The sequence below is a fragment of the Notothenia rossii genome (genome assembly GCF_949606895.1).
Source record: "Notothenia rossii genome assembly, chromosome: 11".
NCBI classification, from domain to species: Eukaryota; Metazoa; Chordata; class Actinopteri; order Perciformes; family Nototheniidae; genus Notothenia; species Notothenia rossii.
This window is the reverse complement of record NC_136910.1, coordinates 46669353-46689960: the sequence shown is the minus strand read 5'-3', so window position 1 is coordinate 46689960 and position 20608 is coordinate 46669353. Positions and strand designations below refer to the sequence as shown.

General features: G+C 40.7%; 1 protein-coding gene across 2 annotated transcripts in view; it reads right to left on the bottom strand.

Annotated features, from left to right (window-relative positions):
- Positions 1-317: 317 nt before the first annotated feature.
- The window catches only part of sh2d3ca (SH2 domain containing 3Ca), a 51397-nt gene continuing 31106 nt past the window's right edge, over positions 318-20608 (bottom strand). The window contains exons 5-16 of one of the 2 annotated variants that reach the window (XM_079660493.1): positions 12745-12873; positions 9475-9624; positions 7617-7894; positions 7402-7485; positions 6555-6682; positions 6081-6453; positions 5055-5184; positions 4638-4753; positions 4213-4384; positions 3998-4109; positions 3705-3911; positions 318-2467 (exon numbers count right to left, since the gene is read on the bottom strand). In XM_079660493.1, coding sequence (XP_079516619.1) covers positions 2292-2467; positions 3705-3911; positions 3998-4109; positions 4213-4384; positions 4638-4753; positions 5055-5184; positions 6081-6453; positions 6555-6682; positions 7402-7485; positions 7617-7894; positions 9475-9624; positions 12745-12873 — 2055 coding nt within the window. In that variant the 3' untranslated portion in view covers positions 318-2291. The remainder of the gene's footprint in view (positions 2468-3704; positions 3912-3997; positions 4110-4212; positions 4385-4637; positions 4754-5054; positions 5185-6080; positions 6454-6554; positions 6683-7401; positions 7486-7616; positions 7895-9474; positions 9625-12744; positions 12874-20608) is intronic. The other variant, XM_079660494.1, reaches the window with a different exon arrangement.

Genomic DNA, 20608 nt, shown 5'->3' with positions numbered 1-20608 from the left:
TGACAATTCATTTGAAAAAGTATATATTGAATCATAGCTGATACACAATACAAATCACCAACATTTTGAATCCATAATACTATTAAACGTGATTTGTAAAATATCTATAAATTGTTTCACTGCAACAGGAAATAATAGTAGTTGGTTTCAAATATATTATAAACCATTACAAAAGATAATAATGTTAAAATAAGTAGCAACTATGTTTGAATTAACTTTTGATTTACTACTTAGTAATGATGGTGACCAAAAAGTGTTACCACCTTTTCTACTAATCAATTCCCCCCAAAAAACAAACCAAAGCTTTAGACAAGTCACACGAGCAATCATTTTATTTGAAAAAAAGTGAATTGCTATATACAGTACGTAAAAAAACATGAGATCATTCCTGAAACATTTCTTGCCTTTTTGCTTTTCACGTTAATCTCACGCAGTCCCGTCATAAAAAACAGGAGAATCCACACACTTTCAGAGAGCATTCCTGTACAGCATTCAGCAGAGGACAAAGAAAAAACGTTTACATCATAAATTTTTCCTCTTCAGTGATATCAGATACCAAACCTAAACCAGTTAGTATGATACCTAATAACATTGATATCAAACATTGGTTTGATACACACAATACATGTGTTTTTGTATGTGTTTTCCTGTTCGTTTTACAATTCATGATTAAGTGTGTTTTGCTGACTTAAGACCGCCCCCTGTTGGACAGCAGTGGAAACTGGCAAATGGCTCCCACCTCATATGTACAAATTCAGACTAGAAAGTGGGAAAATCAAACAACCATTAAAGAATCTCTGCTATGCAGCTCTGGGCCAGGTTATTTTAAGAATGATATCCGAGTCATTGATATCAGTTTGATTATCGGTTTGGCTAAGTTCAGGAAGAAGAAGGATATGCATTTTTAAAGAGATTGATGTTGGGGGAAAACAGTGAATATTTTTCTGTGTGTCTCCGCAGGGGTCTCAGCCCTTAGTTGAAATGATTGCATAGCTCTGAGAGTCGGCTGCAGCCCTCCCAAGCCCACATGCTGTAAAAACAGCAACCAAAATGTAATTCCATAGCAATAAAATGATTAGCTCTATTGCTGAAACACAAATTCAAAACATACAATCAAAAGACATTTTCTAAAACAGGGCTATGTCATTATTTGACTCAGTTTGGAGAAAGTAAATCATTGGATTTTGAAACTGGAAAAATAAAGCTTAAAGAAAACATTTCTCTACGTTTGGTGTCGTTCAAGATTATCCACAGACCTGAAGGATCTTCACTGTATCATCTGCATATTATCAAGCTTGACACACATTTAAATTATTAGTTTAAAGCAACATTTTGCTTGGTATAACATTTATAGCCGCATGCATCAACCATTTCAGATATTTCTGCAACTTTACAAGCTGAAGCCACATGTCCTTAAATGTTTTAATACTAAGTGAAACATTGCTTAAACAAAATTTAAAGAGTATATATCCCATTTTCTCTCGGTCTCTTGGTGTCCTTTTAAGCTAAATTATGTGCACAAAACACACAATATCAAATGTAATAGTCAAACAGCTACAACAGAGGGAAGTTGCTTTGTTCTTTTAACATTTTTAACAATTCACAAAGTCCTCATATTGCTGCATTGCTTCTGAAAATGTTTCATTTCTGATACATTTATTAATGCATGCCTGATACATTTATTAATAGGATTCAATGGGACTGCTTGATGCATATTTAATGAGGCTTTATGAACATGGCTCCTTCAGAATGAGGACTGACAGATTCACATCTGGTGAAGCAACATCCATGATGATTAGATATCCTTTGATCACAACAAATAAATAAGACAAAACTAAAAATACATAAAACATGAATGAAGTACAAAAATGAAGGAATGTAAACACACATACACTCACTCACTCACGCAGACGAAACATCTATATATGAGCCATGTAAGTTATTGTTAGCATTTCTGCGACAGTGTGTGACAGACTCTCGTTGTTTGAAACAAGAGGGTGTTTTATTGGAGCAAAGCCAAGCTCCTTTTGGCCGTCGGGACGCATCATGTTACTGTTCGTATCACTCAGATGAGCTCGTCACCCATCTCCTCCATCTTCTTTTCCACTTAGCTTGTCTTCTCCGATGGCATTTGAATATTTTAGCGCTAAGTGAGGAACTCCACAGTGAGTGCAACGCGTGCTATATGTGACACCCTCTTTTCTGTTTTGCTCACTGCACATGCTCCGTTAGCTGCCTCTTCATTTGCTCTCACTCTCCTCTCAGTGTCCATGCTGGGTTTCGGGCAGGTGCTATAGCTCGCTGTGGCGCACAGCAGGCTCCAGCTTGTATGAGAGCGCAGTGAGGACCTTGTCGAACTTCTCGTAGCGCTCTGATTGGCTGCCCTCGGAGCCGCGGCTGCCCCAAAGGAGACGCATCTGAAACTCTGTCTGGAAGATATCGTGGATTTCTGCTCGTTCTTGGAATCCTGGAGAGGAGAGAAGGGAATGTTATTCTTTGTAGATCCGTTGTATTTATGACAATCATGGTTAAAACTGGAAAAAAAATGGTTTTGTTCAATCATTATTAAATCATTCCTTGTGACAAAATAGTCTCAAATCCAAAGGGTCCATACACTAGCCTTTACACTTTATGAATGGGTGCTTCTGACCACTTACTATCACATTACAGACTTCCCACATTCCAGATCAAGGGATAACACTTGAAGCTATTTGCCAATGAAGACTGTTGGATGAGGTTAAATGTACTACTCCCAAGGTCAATAATTAATATCCATGCTGAGATGCTCAATAAAAACAAATCTCACTTCCTAACCTTACACTTTAAATGAACTTTATCTTTTTTTTTAACTGTATGAACTAAACATCTCAACTTTGGCACATAGGACTGTTAATGATGGGAGCAGACAGAGGTCAGGCTGATCAATAGTGAGATATAACAGGAAACAGAGATGTGAGCTGATAGCTATTGACATACTGTTCAATAAAGCGGTAATGGCTTCAAACTGAGAACCATTGGGAAGGTATTAGGGATCAATACAGTTAACCTAGTAGCAGCACACGCACATAATCAGTGATACTGAACAATCATCATTAACAGCATGAGTAACACTGTACCAGCTGTGAGAAAATGGCTTCTTTTCATAATTTCTTTATGGCTGATGTTGACGGAATAATTACCAGGTTGTATTAGTGAGCTTAAACAAAACAGCCTGAGAAGTTTTCCAATTTTTCTTTAGCAATGTTTGCATTTCTTTGAAGCTCTATATTTACACAACAGTGCTTTAAATCAAATGCCAACATTGGAATGACAACATGGTCTCAATGGCAATGCTAACATGCTAATGCTAGTAGGTACAATGTCAACCATGTTCTTTATTCTAGTGTTAAACACAACAGCTGAGGATGATGTGAATGCCGTTAGTTTGGGGATTTGGTCATTAACTGAAGTATTGGCTGTATAACATTTTCTAGAAAAGTGACAAAGTTAAGTTAGAACAATTTAGATTTGTTTCTATGGGGGCTGTCCTTGCATTTCGTTTAGGTATTATTAGTGTCTATACAAACAGTCTGTACATGTGGGGGACAGCTCAATCTGTTAAACAAATCAACACTGCCATACAGAGACAACCCCCCAAGCATGGCCAAAAACAACACAGATGCTGTTTATGAAAATACACTTCCACTGACTTCATTTGGCCTTACCCTGCAGTTTGGTCTCACTGTTGGTTCTATAGATCCCCCCGTGATGTGCGATGGTACGAGCTGCTTCTAGGTGGTACATGACAACGTCTACCCCCACCTCTGCACTCTCCCAGGGCTCCAGCGCATCCCCTACAGCCATGCCTCTCTCCAATAAGGACAGGACAGGAATGATGTGGGGGAGGGTAGTGTTGGCCAGGGCGTTCGACTCTGTGACCAAAGAAGATTTGATCGTTTAGAATTGTAAATAAATACAACATGCCAACAAATGCCAACCATGTAAACTGTGTTCTCACCTTTGCCATCGTTCATATTCTTCATGAAAGGTTTGAGTTTCTTTTCATAAAGAATAGCGCCCTCTGTGTGTCTCTGGCGTAATGTCACCCATGTCTGCTCAAGACGGGAAATCTGAAGCAATGAGAGACATAATTGCATTTTAGGAAATATATTTGATAAAAACCGTTCGAGTTTTTCTGTTTATTATGGAGAATTGTATCTGTATCACTCTTACCTGCGGCAGCTCCAGGGCTCTCATCACAGCGGCAAAGCCAAACATGTTGCCCAGGTTGCTTTTCAACTCTGCTGCTAATTGGATGGTTTTGTGGAGCAGGGCCGCCCTCTCCTCTGTGCTTCCTGTGCAGCCGAGCAGGTCCACTGCCATCATGATAGACATGGTGTAAAACCTGAGGAAAGAAAAATGTGCCATTCAATGAAATGCATCCATAAAAGTTTATTACTGCTGCTGATACGAAGTAAGATGATGTGAATTTTTGAAAAGCCACTTTTGAAATTTACATTTTGGCAGACGGTAGAGTGTTACAAGATTAGAAAGGAGGAGGAGGGTGAAGTGGAGGATCAGAAGTACAGATAATCAATAGCTGAATTAATGAAGGAGTTAATGAGTGATGTATAAAGGGGGGGAAAGCGTGTTTTTACCTCTCCAGTAGGTCAAGTCTTAGCTGGTGTCCATGTGGAAGTGTCAGTAACTCCAACCCTGAGGACACTCCCATCATCCTTTGCGTGTCTGAGGATACACCTAATATTCTAGCCAGCTATCCAGGAGAAAAAAAAAAAGTATATTAGTTTTATGGTGATATGTTATTGTGCCTACATCTATGTGTTCTTACATGCAAGCATAATGGTGATTACCTTCAGTGTCTCTGGGCATTTGCTGTATCTGATTATGCAAGTAAGCATTTGTGCTTTGTATTCCAATGTAAGCATGTGTGCTTGTGTGTGAATTGTGTGTGTGTGTGTGTGTGTGTGTGTGTGTGTGTGTGTGTGTGTGTGTGTGTGTGTGTGTGTGTGTGTGTGTGTGTGTGTGTGTGTGTGTGTGTGTGTGTGTATGCATACCATGCAGTCCGCCATGGTGATGTGTTTAGCTGCGGTTCTTGCATCAACCTCAGCCAGCAGCTCTTTGACTTTCTTCAGCACCGACATCTCCAGAGGCTTATTCTCAGCTGGCAAGAGACAAGACTCGTACCTGCACCAGAGCGAATATTAAAGCGCATTAGAAAACATTAAACCTGTTTAACATGAGCACTTGCAAGGAATGCAAGAGAAGAGTGTTTAAAAAAAATTCCCAATGCAATGATTTGTAACTTGAAAACCAAAAGTACAACCAATACTTTATTGTCTATTTTACCCTAAATGTGGCCATAAATTAAATGTTTTAAGGAAAAAGACGTAACATTAGTTTTTGAATTAATAATCTCATTAAGAATATTTTTACTTTCATTTTCTCATAGACTTCTTTAAAATATCATTTCATTTTGGAACAATATAAGTCACCCCCTGCTGGCCACTGAAAAGAATGCTCTGCTTTCTCTGGACCAATATTCAAAGCAAACCAAATACACACTCATTTGTTCACCAAGGGACGCTCAATCCTAGTTTTAACATTATTGACATCCTATCCTAGTCGTGCCAGCCAGTCAGTCAATGGTCACCTTAACTGACAATTTCCCCAGCAGTTACACTGACATTAATCCCTTCTGCGGCAACATTTCACAGGGGAGGCTTTCAGTTCGCTGCTGGCGACTCAGTGTACTTGAGCATTTTCCTGTGACGAACTTCATCTGCTGTGTCCTTCCTTGGCACTGTAAGCCCAATAAGATCCAGTCTCCACTGCTTCTCTGACCCCAGCACAGTCTGCCCTCAGGCAATTTCCCACAGGATTATCAAATGTTCACTCAAGTCTATTTTCCAGTCTCTGCTCGCTCATAGTTGTACTGCAGTACCTGGTTTAAATTGCCTCGCTTCACTTTTTTTGCCCTCTATAGTAAAATGTCAGCAGGTGAATTGACATTTTGAAATAAAGGAAGGCCATATGTCTGGCCATATTATTGTTTAGAAGAATGTATGTTATGTGTCTCGTACCTGGATGGCCTAAACGAGGACGTTGTCTCCACCTGCGGGGCGCTGAACATCCCCTCTCCTTCCTCCCTCGCTCCGTCCCCCCTCCCTTCTTCCACTCGCAATCGTTCCACATAGCCCTTGGTCGGGGGTTTAGGGGGCCCGGCGGGGCAAGGTCTGAGGTCACAGTAGCTCCCCGCTGTGTCTGAGGAATGTGATTGGTAGCTGGGATGATGAGCAGGCGTGGAGTGTGCAGAGTGAGAGGTATGCGCAGGGTGTTCTGCAGGGTTGTCATTTGCTGAGGGGCTGAGCTGAGGGTCGCTGGAGCGCCGCATCACGGGGGAGGGGGGGATGACGGCCAGGGCGCGCCCGCCTGAGTGGGCTCTCTGCCTGGTGACTGGAGAAAGAGAAAAGTCAATCACTTATGTAGATTTTGTTGTTGTTGTGAATGTAAACGGAGAGCTTTTACTTTTAATTGGTAGTCTGTGCGGCACTTACTAGCACTATATGCAGGAGACAAGGGGGTTTCCCCAACAGGTGACAGGGGGCAGCGGTACTCCTGAATCTGGTCCATGCTCATCGCACAGTTCCTCATTGCGTCTTTATGGTGGTGGATTGTGGAAGGGCTGAAAACAAAGCATTTTTTGGGATGTTAAACATCTTTGGGGATGGATTTTAAAAGCAGTCCAGGCGGCGCAGTTCAGAGTGTCACATTCATCAGTTTCAGATGACAGGAATGGTGTCATTACAGATGCAAATCATTTTAGGGTGAGAGAAGTGGAAGACATTTTAGTGGGACAATTATTCAACTTCATGACACTCATGTGTTATTTATGAATTAAAGCCATGTTTGGGAATTTAAAGTAGGAGCAGACAATGTAGCAGTGTGGCTTCTTAGGAAAATAAAATCTGCACACTAAACTAATGTCTCGAGTTCATACATACTGGCATATATATTCAATATATGTCCTAATATATATATATTTGTATTTGCCTTCTAATGCCCAATGTGTAATTTCCATTGCTTTTGTCCCTTGCTCCTTTCCATACTCCTCATGAGGTTAAAATGATAGCAACTTCACACAACATATTTGTCTGCTCCTTCTTTGTCGGAACAAGTTTCAAACAGCCTTGTTCTGTTTCAAACTAGTGTGACCCAGTGCAGAAGTGGACAAGTGAACAAGTCATTTTGCAACTTCACTCCAAGGGAACTAACACAACGTGATGCTCGTTAATAGGGAAGGTGCTAGTGGTGTTTGTGAAGTAGGGGATTTGCAGGATTGTGGAAGGAAAGGAAACTAGTTTTGTGATCAAACACAACGCTAGTGTCACACAAACACACAACCTGCAGATGGGCACAGGTTCCGGCTCTGGTTCTGGAGGTGCCACTGGTGTCCTTACTGGACTGGGACTGGGACTGTCTGAGTCACTGATGTATAGATCATAAAGCAAGAATGAAATATGATGAACACTGCAAAAAAGAACTGTCAGGGTTTTGTAATTGGCTGTTGGGCTGTTGCACCTCTGCCACTAAAAACACATATTTCTCTCCCGGCTCACCTGTGGGGTATCATTTTCTCCGTCGTCAGCCCATCGGTCATGGTGACGCTCCGTCTCTTAATGTACGCCCCCCTCTGGCTGGACGGGGAGTAGGCAGAGCCTTGTTTGCTCATGGCCAGCGCGAAGGTGGCCTCCAGGTAGCGCAGAGGGAGAGTCCTGCTGACCGGACAGTAGATGTGGACTCCGCTGGACTCTGAGACCGGTTTGCGCTGGCCAATATAAAACCGCACAAGCTCCTGGACCGAGTCGAAGCTGTCAGACTCTAACATATACTGCACCTGAGGACAAAGAGATGATATAAATCACTATAACATCTCTGCTGTTATACGTTTGCGACATGAATACATTGAGGGGGAGCAAACCTGACCCGAGTTCTCTTTTGTACCAAATTCACGTACATTTCACAAAGGTAACGTTTTATTTCAATGACAGAGTTCTTTAAGGGGAACCCTAAATAGTATTTCTACCGTGTTTAAAACCAAATTACAATGTGCAGAAGTATCTAAAGACTGCTTAGTAAGACCTTTTGTGCTGTGCACTAACAGCAGCCATTTGATTTGACATAGTAAGAGAAAAGGCATAGGTGTTACTTAAAACCCTAACGATGTCTTCGTTCTACCCAGTGAAAGTGATGATGTGTCAGCATGCATGATACAAGGAAACTGAAATCAAATCAGCAAAATGGAATACTGCTTTCATTCATTTTGTTATTATATATTTATATATACATTTTGATATTATAAAACTGTCTAATCTGAAAAAGGCCTATAATACCTCATCAGAATAGCAGGGACTGAATTGAGATTATTCGGCACAGCTCGCCAAAGTAAATGCACACCTGCAGTAAATTCGCCACCTCAACTAATTCTGTCATTAGCGGCCAACGAGAGAAAAATAGGCCTCTTCAAAAAGAGAATAAATCTTGACTTGCCAACACAGATGTAAACAGTAACGCTATAAATGCACTACATTCAGGTATGGGGCTAATAGGTAGGGCGGTTAGGAGGAGAATATGGCCACCATGTCTATAAAGGCCAGTAATGACTGTAGTTAATACACACCTTATATCATTAATGTGAGGGAATATTTCTGTCTTTACTCCTAGATATTTAACCTTTTGCCCTTTGACGTTTATGACCAATCCTGGCTCTGTTATCTCCCGTAAGGAAAGTGCTAATGCAGTCATATGTTGATATTTCTCAGACTATGACCGGTCAACTCTGGGTCACAAATGGTTTATGGGTGAGAACGCTGGCTTCGAGGCCATTAAGGGTCAGACGCAAGTGATTCAGTGGGCCCAGCTGTTTAGATTATCTGCCCCAATATGTTGATTAACTCTCTGTAAACTAGTTAAAAGGTCTATCGAGAGAAAGGCTGGGCAGAATTGATGTGGCAACCCACCAGTGCAGTCAGAACCTCTGGCTGCTCTGACTTGTGATGTGAAATTCCCCGGCCGATACACCAGTGTTTGACATCAAAGCTCCAACTCTTCTCGTGTCTCTCGGGGTCCTAACTCTCCATTGCTGCAGAAGTTTCCCTTACAATTACCGGTAATAACAGCTGTTTTAATGCTAGGGCTGTGTGTTTTGCGCGTGCTGACTTACAGGCAAAATATTGGCTAAGAAAACTAAATGCAGCACAGCCATCTTTAATGTCATTACCGGTAGTTACATCTGTGATCTCTTCTCTCACCCAGAAAAAGGATTGAGTTACTTTAAGTGAGGTGCTCTTACGGCCTTAAATAAACTACAGAGTGCACACTGCGACATTAGATGTATCCCCACCGTCTTTTATGCCTGCCGAACATAAAGTAAAATGCCTCAGGTGCTGAAACAGCCAGAATAGCTTTAACACGTACCTTAGTCTCACTGGATTTGACCAGGACTTTGCTGATCTTGAAGTGCAGCACCTCATTATCCCATCGACAGGTCAGTACGTAGTCACCCACACTGGTCAGAGAGTCACGCACAAGGAAATCTCCATTACGGATAATCAGAGACGCTGCCACCTAAACAAATAGAGAAAAAAGGGTATTTTGTTAATAAACGAGACAAAAGGCTCCAATTTTGAAGCGCTGGAAGCTAACTTTGCTCACCGAGCTACAGCACGTTTGAGAATATTTATTTTCTTTCTGAGACTTTGACTGTTTAATAATTGATTTTTCAGAATCATGATTATTTATAACAATGCCTTAGGACAGTTTGTTTCTCTGAACAAACACAACCATCTCTCTCAATAACAAAGTGTCTCTCCTATACACAGTTTGGCAATGATGGATAAAAAGCCAGCGACAATGGACGCAATGACTTTTTGAAGATGCATTCCACTGTGTTCAGCACTACCGTCAAAATGAGTTGTTTTGAATGTATTGACAGAATAGCAATGTTCCATTCATGGTTAATAGAGCAGCTTCAGGCTGTACACCTTGTTGATACGAAACACTGCAAAAGTATCTCTGGTAACTGCAAAAAGAGATCCTAAATATTGATTCAGTAAATCATGTACAAGGAGATATACATTTCAAACTAAGGAGAGTTCCCTTTAAATAAACCTGCAAAAGAAAACTGATGATGAAGGGTGAAGAGGTGATTCTTTAAACTAATTAAATACAAGAAAAAAGGGCTGGACATATGCAATGCAGCACAACAAAATGTAAACAGTGCCTCACACACCAGCAGGAGGCAGTATATTCACAGATCAAAAGCTCAATCCATGTGTAGCGTGTGTCTCTTCTTTTCTAATTCTTTTGTGAAAGATCTTTGGAGCATTTTTCAAATCTCACAATTGCCCAATTTACCCTTGAGAATAAATCCTGTTTTACTCTGAGGGACGGAACAAAATATTAAAAATAAATTTGAAAAAGCCACATCGGTATAGTAGGCACTGATGACATATACAAAGGCCCTAGTTTAAAAGTGAAAAACATAAATAATGTGTAAAGCTAGCCGCAGAGAAGGATATAGGATGTAAAGTGTGTGAAGTCTAGTCAATAAGTATTGTTTTGGTTACCACGCGGCTCAGGGTTTCCCCAAGTTTCCACTGGGGCAAACCCGGAATAAATGAATATTTTATGTAAATAAAAAGAGGAAAGACTCAGATGGCTGAATTTAATCTGTGTTTATGAGCGAGACAGAGAACAGAGGTTGATCAAGAGACAGAAACTGCATCTATGTACGAGTCCACATGTGCATGCAGTTTGTAAGCATGTGTGTGTGGGTGTGTGCACGTCTGCTGATGTGTGTCTTTATCCGCGTTTCAGTCACCAGCTGTGGAATTGCGTACATCAGCAACACACACAGCTGTCTGTTTGGCAGAGTTTCCCCTCCTTCTGAGCGCTAAAGCAATTTCTACTGAGCTGTGACAGATGATGGGATTCAGTAATCAGTGTCATTCTGTGTGTAAAGCATTTAAACTGTGCTTTCAAAGCCAGAGACTTTGGCCGAGTAATCGCTCAACTAATACTATTGACTGCTGACAACAACATAAACCCATAAAGAAACGCTTTTGTGTTCGTAATTTCAAATCATTTATTCTGGCCTTTTTGAAATATAACATGAAATGTGGTTGAAAAAAACCAGCAGCAATTTGTGTTGTGGAAGTGCTTATCCATTATTTATTTCTCTGCCACATGGGCTAGGACACAGTGACAGATAGCTTAATTTGAAGCTTTTTATTCATATCTTGGTCGGGATCTTGTAAACTTAAAGGGGACATATCATGCTATATTTGAACAATATTGTAGGGCCATACCTATATAAAGTATATAAATATATAGTTTTTTTTTCAAAATACCAAACATATCCTGCATTTTAGCCATGCCTCATTTCACTCTATTTGCTCTTTCCAGCCCTGTTTTTGCAGGGGGCTGATTCTGTGAGCTGCAACTGACCACGCCCCCCTGCAGGAGAGGGGAGCGTACTTTGAGATCAGCTGCTGGGCTCTCAGAAGAGGGGGAGAAAAATAGATCTCCGTCGTCCGTGTTTTATTCTTATATGATTATATAGAGTTGTTATTCATTTGTTTTAAAGCTCAATAAATAACAAAGAAGAACTTTGACCGGCACTTTTCTATTTTTGTCTAATAAACAGAAGGGCAACCATGGCAACCATGCAAGGGAAGTCTTCTTCGCTGCTTTTGTGGCAGACTACAGCGCCACTTAAAGGCCTGGCATATGTACTACAGCGTCTACAGCGCTTTCGAGCGGCAATGGCCGGCCGTGGCCCAACCCGACATTCCCCTGATAGGTGGAAAGTTGCCCACTAGGTGGAGCACCACTTTTGTGACGTAGAAAATAATTCAAATCTGGATCAGTCTGTATCAAATCCGTTGCAGCCCTTTTTTAAGAGATTTGGGTATGGAGGAAAAGAAAGAGGGTTGTTTTTTCTGACACTTGGTGAGTTCCCTGGAACACCGGGGACACATATTCATGTATAAAAGACGTACAAAAGTGCATTTTGCATGATAGGTCCCCTTTAAGGTTTAGAAACGAACCACTGGCTAGTGATAAATTGAGTTTGGTCATTTTTATAAGAAAATAGTACAAACAAATTCACTACAATATTGATCAGTTCAGGTCTTCAAATGTCTTGTTTGGTCAGATTAACACTGAAAACCCCCAACAATTTAATTAGAATGATATGAGCAAACAGAAGCATCACATGTTGATATTTGAAAACGAAGCATTATTGGAGTTTTTCCAAGATACATTTCTGATTAATTTTGAGGTGATTAAATGATTGAAACTTAATTAAATTAATGACATATCATTTCAGCTCTAATACACATGTCTCAAGAGGATTCCCTGAATGTGTGTGTGTGTGTGTGTGTGTGTGTGTGTGTGTGTGTGTGTGTGTGTGTGTGTGTGTGTGTGTGTGTGTGTGTGTGTGTGTGTGTGTGTACTGTATACATTTGGTTGTAGTACTTATATGGACACTTTATTTATCCTTGGGGATATTGGGTTTGGTGACGTTTGCTCCATTTTGGAATGAAATAACTCTTGCTTTGGATGTAGTATATTGTGTACCCATCTGTTTTCAAACATACGCCCAGGACTCCCAGTGTTATCATGACTCATTTGGTGTTTTCTGCTGAGCATGTATACAGAGTCAACATTTCAGTGTGTGTTTACCTCTCTTGGTATGTGTCCATGGTACCAGCCATGGCTCCTGATGTCTGCAGCACTCAGTTTCAGCTCCTCCTCCAGCTCCTTACGAAGTTTCTCAGGAGGAGACTCAAGGAGGTACTTCTCCTTGGAGAACTGCAAGGAACAAACACAGGAGTACACAGAGACATGAATGGGACTGCGTTTACACAAGGGACTCCTCACATGTTGCCCTTACAGAGTATTCACGTATAAGATCAGTCTATATATATCACTTTATTTGTACAGGCACATCCCATAGAGATGTGGCTCTACTTTCCTTCTAATACATACATATTTGTATACCCTAAAAGATTAATGATTTACACTACAAAAATAAAGTTGTAAATCAAACTTCAATTCAGAACACAAACAAAGATAATATATGTAACATGCATGTATGTTTTTAGCTGCAGCAGAGCATCCTTTACACACATACCTGTGTTACAGAAGGCAACACTGCAGGGAAGCAACACTGTGTGCGGCCTTTCACACAAAACACACACACACACACTCCAATCGACCCTGACCTGATTACTGAGAGGCAGAAATCATCATGCTCTCATTGTAAGTGTGTACAGCGGAAACCTGGCTTTAGCCGCTGATTGTGGTCACTCTGGACGGCTTAAATGAGTGCCAAATACACACACACACACACACACACACACACACACACACACACACACACACACACACACACACACACACACACACACACACACACACACACACACACACACACACACACACACACACACACACACACACACACACACACACACACACACACACACACACACACACACCGATCCGATTTCAAAGCTTCAGGATTAACACTTCAGGAAAAATCTGGATTGTAACAATGGTGATTGTACTGAATATGAATGAAATACAAATAGGTTTTTCTACAATAACAATGCTTACAAACCTACACAAGCTTCTTGAGTGTTATTGGCACCTTGATTTTTTGAATCAAACTCTGAGAGCAAACTATGCACAACAAATAACAATATTTGATGAAAATAAGTGTCTGATCTACTCTATTTGAGTAGGCATGGAAGAAAAACAGGGAATCCCACAGTGGGACCTTGATGTATCGTGACTGCACCATATCAACGGATGATTGTGGAAAGATTGAGTTCAGATAGATGATCTTAAATGAGTCAAACAGGGGACACGCGAACACAGAGGCTCTTACACAAATAACCTCAAAACACAAGAAATCCACACGGGAATGCACAGCGAAAAAGGAAATCATCTCGACTCTGCCAATATGAGGAGAAATGAGACTGGAGACCAAAATAAACAGTAAACAGCCCTGTCGCTAAGGCTGGCCTGTCACCGCTCCTAATATTTTCCTTCAATCTCCCTCTCCCTCTTCCGCTAAGACTCAATATTTTCTTCATCTTTCTCTCTGTCATTATTTCCCCTCTTGCCCACCATTCATCTTCCTCTCCCCGTTCATCATCTCTCACAATCATAAAGTTTTTTGGCAAGTTGTTAGACTTTTATTGTGACACAGAGAGAGAAAGAGACATTTCATGAGAGTGACTGAGGATGGGAAACTGTGATGATCTGTTTGTTTAGAGTGTGTTTCCACCTTCCCACATGAGTGTGAGTGTGTGTGATACGAGGAGACTGCAAGTGCCAAACAATCGATCTTATCGTGTCCAGGTCACTGGCAAGATGAAATGACTGACTTCCTTCTCTTCTGCCTCTCTTCTCCAATCCTCAGGGGGAGATAGAGGAATATCGCCAAGGGGGGCTCACTCTCCCAGATTAGATTTGAGGTGTGTGTGTGTGTGTGTGTGTGTATGCAATGCATGTGTGAAGAAGACCAATCAAAGAGCAGAGGGGTCAAGTGTGCAGTTATTGCTTTTCCTCGTCTCCCTGGAAACCCAGGAGAGGCTTGCGACTGTACAGATGCTCAACAGTGAACTTGGTCTGTACGTGTGTGTGTGTGTATATATATATGAAGGGTTATGGGGCAAATTGAAATGTCAGCGGGGCTCTATTTATGATACGGTTCATGGAATAGGCTGACATTAGGGGGGACACATTGAAAGAGGGAGGAAAAATGGATTGACAATAAAGGAGCGGTGGAGGGAAAGGAATTTGACAAGGCCACAAAAAAAACATCCCCTTTATTCTGCGTGCATCATAAACCAGTCCAGAATACATCAAGTGCTTTCTAACATATGATGGAAATTGAAGCTAGGATTCCAACACACACAAGCAGGCTATAATCTAAATCCATCCCACATTATGGCAGATATAAGAGAGCACAGAAGAGGTGAGAATAAAGGGTCCTCTATGTTGACTGGTGAGAAAAGGAGAACACACAAAGGGAAAAGTACAATGGGAGCTATCTACAAAGACCAGTATGATATACGTATTATAGCTTTTTACAATAACCCGGTTTTATGCAAGTCTTACACCCTACAACGTTGAGTCCTTGGTTTCCATAGTAACATTTGTTTGATGTACAAAAAGGTTTCTTACATCTTTCATACAGTAACACGGTAGCAGAAACTCTACTGAATGTGTGCTATACTAATGCTGTGAATAACATGAATTCCTACTTCCTATTGATCAAATCAAATAATACTGCCACAACTGCTACTAGTTAAAGTAATACAAGTATTTGGACTTACACTACAGCTACAATCAATGTGAACAGCCTGCTTTTTTCATTAGTACTAATAATAATACTTTTAGCAAAAACTTAAATAATTGTATCTTTTACTTTCTAACACAACTGCTCTTACTAGGCATGGAACAATAAAAAAAGGTTTCATGTTTCATTCACACAGTTAAACAATATATAAATGTAGCTATAAACTATAAACTACTATTAGCCACATAACAACTACTATACTATCACTCACTACGGCATAACCACAACTTACAGTATATGAATCTCGCAGCTGAAATGTCATATACAATTAAATTATTACTACAGTTTGAGTCCAAGTTATTAGAAGTGCGTATAATATCGATTTTAGAGAGTATTACGTATTTCTTTTTCTAATGCTGCTGGCAATACTATTTCTAGTATTGCGACTACAGCTGATACTAATGCGTATACTATTTTCCATGAGCATCAGATTATTTACTTTGATGCGTATTTTATGTTGGTTTATTAGCAGCACACAAGCCCATGATTATAGTTTATTTGATGTGTGTATCGAGGGTATAGGCAGCCATACAGACTAGCAGATAATGACAGATCGAAACAGAGAGATTGACGTATTAATGACCCAAGAGACAGACAGAAAGACAGAAGATGCAAATAAGAAGACAGGTCGGAGACACAAAGATGGAAAAAAACAACCGGCATTCATAAAAACAAGACATCAGACATTCAGGAAGGCTCAGCGGCAGACAGACAGACAACACAAAGTCATCAACGTAGACAGAGAGGTGCAGGAAGACAGGTAGCCCATTAGCAGATGAGAGAGTTTAGGCAATTTAGCAGCTGATGCAGGACTTTGTGTCCCCTGGGGGGGCTAGGAGAGGAGAAGTGATTGGTGTGTGTGTGTGTGTGTGTGTGTGTGTGTGTGTGTGTGTGTGTGTGTGTGTGTGTGTGTGTGTGTGTGTGTGTGTGTGTGTGTGTGTGTGTACGCACATGGGTGATGTGTGTGGCCATTCATTCATGTAGGCATGTGCACATGTGTCTGTTCTACATGGGTACCACTACTACATTTGAAAAAAAGAACACCACCAGGTTACAAAAGATAAGAGCTGTGTTCATATACATTCATTCAAATGAGGGGGTGTACTGCAGAGTTCCAATGGATGGGGGTGAGTTGGATAACAGGCTATAGAGGTTAGGTGTGTGTGTGCATATTAGTTATAGATAACTCCAGTAATCCATCACCTAATTTACACCAACATGAACTTTTCCACGTCTGATGAGATCACCCCACCCTCCCCGAGTGTACATTGACACTGCTATCACTCAACATCAGTAAGAGAAAAAATGGACCACTTAAAAAAGGGAAAATAAATGAAAGGGATGATAATGGGGAGGAATTTTAAATGCATGCACATATTTATACATATATTATGCACACACGCCTTTTTCTGTGTGTTTGTTACTGCGGTTCTTGGTTTGGCTCAGCTGCCTGTTCGATGATACATTGGTTATTTTAGGTTTATTACTTTTTCTAGTAGCAAATTGTCATAAAATGCAGCTATTTAACAATATTTGAAACAATCAGAGTAGTCTTTACTGCTATATTCATCTAAAAACCCCTCATTACTGCATGTGGTTTGGTTCGAAGTCAAGTCCAAAAATATACAGCCACAGGTATTTACAATGCACAACGCAGTGGGGGGTGTAAAATATGGCACAAATCAGCGTGTTGTTGTTTGCGGTTGAACTAGTTTGTTTTGCTAATTCTAGCAGAAGGAGCACAAAGCCAAGTACCTTGAGCAATTTAAGAGGATGAGGACTAAAAAACAAACAACCCTGAGTGGGAAGGCATGAATGAGAAATGAAATGGAAGATAATCGCTGACAAGTATGAAAACCTGCAGGGAAATTGTCAGTGGCATTTATCAGCATGGATGCAAGTAAAACAGGAGAAACAGCAGCAACAAAAGAGAGGAATGCCTTCTCAACAGACTGCAGCACTTAGACCTCAGCTCATGTCAAAACGCATCTTCTTTCTTTTTCCAGCTCGTGGGCTAGCCCTTTAACCCCGTCGTCATGGTAACGCCCCGAGTAGTGGTAGTGATAGTGGGGGGAGGAAGCGAGCTGGGATTTTGTGGGGGGCACCTCCTGGTCATGCACACACACACCAAGGCCAGAGGTCTAATTCTCAAAGAGCCTTTCAATCCCTTGATCTGCTTTCTCTTTCTCGCCCCCTTCAATTCTATGTATCCCCTTTTTTGGGGAGATAGAGACCAGGATTATTGCATAGAGACCCTCAAATCCTCCTATCTCCTATTACACCCCCACATTCAGGCACATTATAGTAGGTAATGTGTACGTACGTGGCCAATATCACCTCTCACCAGGCTGTTATAATCCCTCTGTGCCCTCCAGCCTGATTTCCACTGTTACATTTCCAATGGTTCACACGGGTATATTAGTCTTTAACACGCATGTAAAATGATATGAGCATTAGAGGTAACATTAGACTTTTTATATTTACCCTGCAGTTCTCCCTGAGCAAGGTGAGAGTGGCATTGAATCAAAGCTAATGAAACTGCTTTTGCAATGATGCAAAAACGAAAGCTTTGAAGCTTGAACAGTGAGTTCAGCCTGACGTCAGCCTGAGTACGAGCCTCTGCAGTTTAACAAGCACACTTCCTACTAGAAATATTTAGAAATGTCCTTGACTGAATACTCAGGGATTTTTGTTAGATACTCTTATGGTAAATGTACTAAACTTAGATAGTGCTTTTCTACCTTAGCAGAAACAGAAACCTATATTTTACTTTAAAATCATCAACATCATCTATGTAGCTAAGACACTATACACACAACTAAGTGGCGTTAAGCTTTATAAGAAATATGTTCACATGATTTGGATGGAATACAAGCTGGTATATCTTTAGGGAAGACTCATCCTGGATCAGTTTGACCTGCAAGGCAAGTGTCACATGACCAACGAAGAACGCCATGGTCGTAACTAGAGGCTAGTTTTAGTAGCATTGCTAGATGTCAACTTGTAAATAGTTGACAAAGAAGAAGCACCACTGCACTGTGCATTAAAAGGTCAATCACATAGTAGTGCTATAGTTGTACACAGATTTGAAGGTATTTGCATTGTTTAAGTTGTAAATGTAAATGAAAGACAAAAGCTAAAGAATGACTAGGAACAAGCCAAGCACGTCCGGAAATACGACACCTATGAAAATAATTAACAGAAAATTATAGTCTCTATAATTTAAGTTAACTTATCATTTAAATTTCACTTTTCACAGAATTGTCTATATGGTTTTCTAAAATGACCTGAAAAAGATTTGAACAAACAAATATCAGATTATGAATAGGACAGAGCTCATTGCATTATATTAATAACAGACGGATATCCTTTAACTCCCATTTAAATGTGTCCGTTGCAACATTCATAAAACAACAGCACTGAGTCGACAGCTAGTGTGGTATATAAGATAAGGGCATAATAACAGCCCTCACGCAAACAGATTAGCTCGCTCATTACCGCCCAAGCAATGCATAGTAATCAGCGGACACACATAGTGTTTACCAGATACCACGTGTTCGTGCTTCAGATAATTGTAAAAAGTAAAAGTCCTTTTTAGAATAATCCTTCTCTTTTAAGGTGAAAAAAGCAGTCAGCTTGATTGTGGAACAGATGCAGACTGACATTACCACATTATCTCATATGAAAGGTGAACAAAAAATGAATGAAAGTAAATGTCACTGATTCCAGTGTAAGGAAATGGACAGAAATTCAATCAGGAATTTGTTGGGCTTAAACCACTTTGGAGAATCAAAGCCTTGTAAGTAAGAACAGTGGTGTCACAGATCCTTATATTGTTGCAGTATTATATCCACTATGTTTCACTGCAGTATCCACTTTAAACACATGGGACGGATATAAGAAGAAAGAAAAACAGTGCGGATGTCACATGATGAGACAGTGTCAGAGTAGCAGCTTCAGACAGAGAGAAAGTGACGACTGGTGGAGAGACAGGAAGAGAATATGAGACTGATAACAGCGACCTTCTACTGTCGTTAGGAATGACTGTCACACACACACACACACACACACACACACACACACACACACACACACACACACACACACACACACACACACACACACACACACACACACACACACACACACACACACACACACACACACACACACACACACACACACACACACACAGGGGCACTTACCCCTCGAGGGAGCGGGATGCTGATATATACACAACAGAATTATAAACTGTATTCACACACGCACATATAGAGGACTGGTGTGCGCTGTCAGTTAATGAGGTGTCAGAGATGAGACCCCCTGCATTGAGTGACAGCTGGTGGACAGGATATGACGTACAGCTACAGTCCCACTGAGACTGCAGGAAGCACAGTGCCACTCTTTGTTAAACCTGTTCTCTCTTTCTGCTATACATTACGGATTTCTCTTTTCTCTTTTTCCCCCAGGTCCTCAGAGTTCATAATCTATATTTCTCAACTGTAGTTTTCTCCATTAACTTAAATTCAAGAGACTTTATAAACATGAAGTGACAGCAAACATTGAAATATGAGACAATTCACTTACTTTTGTTCCTACATTATTGTTGATGGTTTAGCTGTGGCTCATGATTAAGAGTTCACTTTTCCTCCCAAATAAGCCTTTTCCTTTACTGCCCCATCATTGATTTATGTCCAAATAGAAAATGGCTTTTGGGGAAATGTTGTCGTGAAATAAAAATACACAGTACAGAGGAGTCTGGGGTACTTTTCCAGACCTTCAAAGAACCTATAGTTCTCCGCAGGTACGACTTCAACCAATCAGAAGAAAGGACAGCTCCCCTCTTTTAAATCCTGAGAGACACAACCCCCGGGGAAAACAAAGTTCTTAACTCTCCTCTGCTCAGAGCTTAAGTGACCTTGATAAGCATAACAACATCTTGTTCATCCTTGTCTAAATTATAGAAAGAAGACTGTTTGAAAAGTGACGGGGATTTGACACTCGCAACTCCAGTGTGAAATAACACCCTTCTGTTGAAGTAAAAACAAAAGCGGATGCACTAAAAATGTCGGTTAGAATCATCCTTTGCACCGAACCCCCGTATGAGCCACAGCTTGTGCATCTCAGCACATAAGGTCAATTTGGGTACCAACCCTTCAGCTCCCTTCCCTTCCC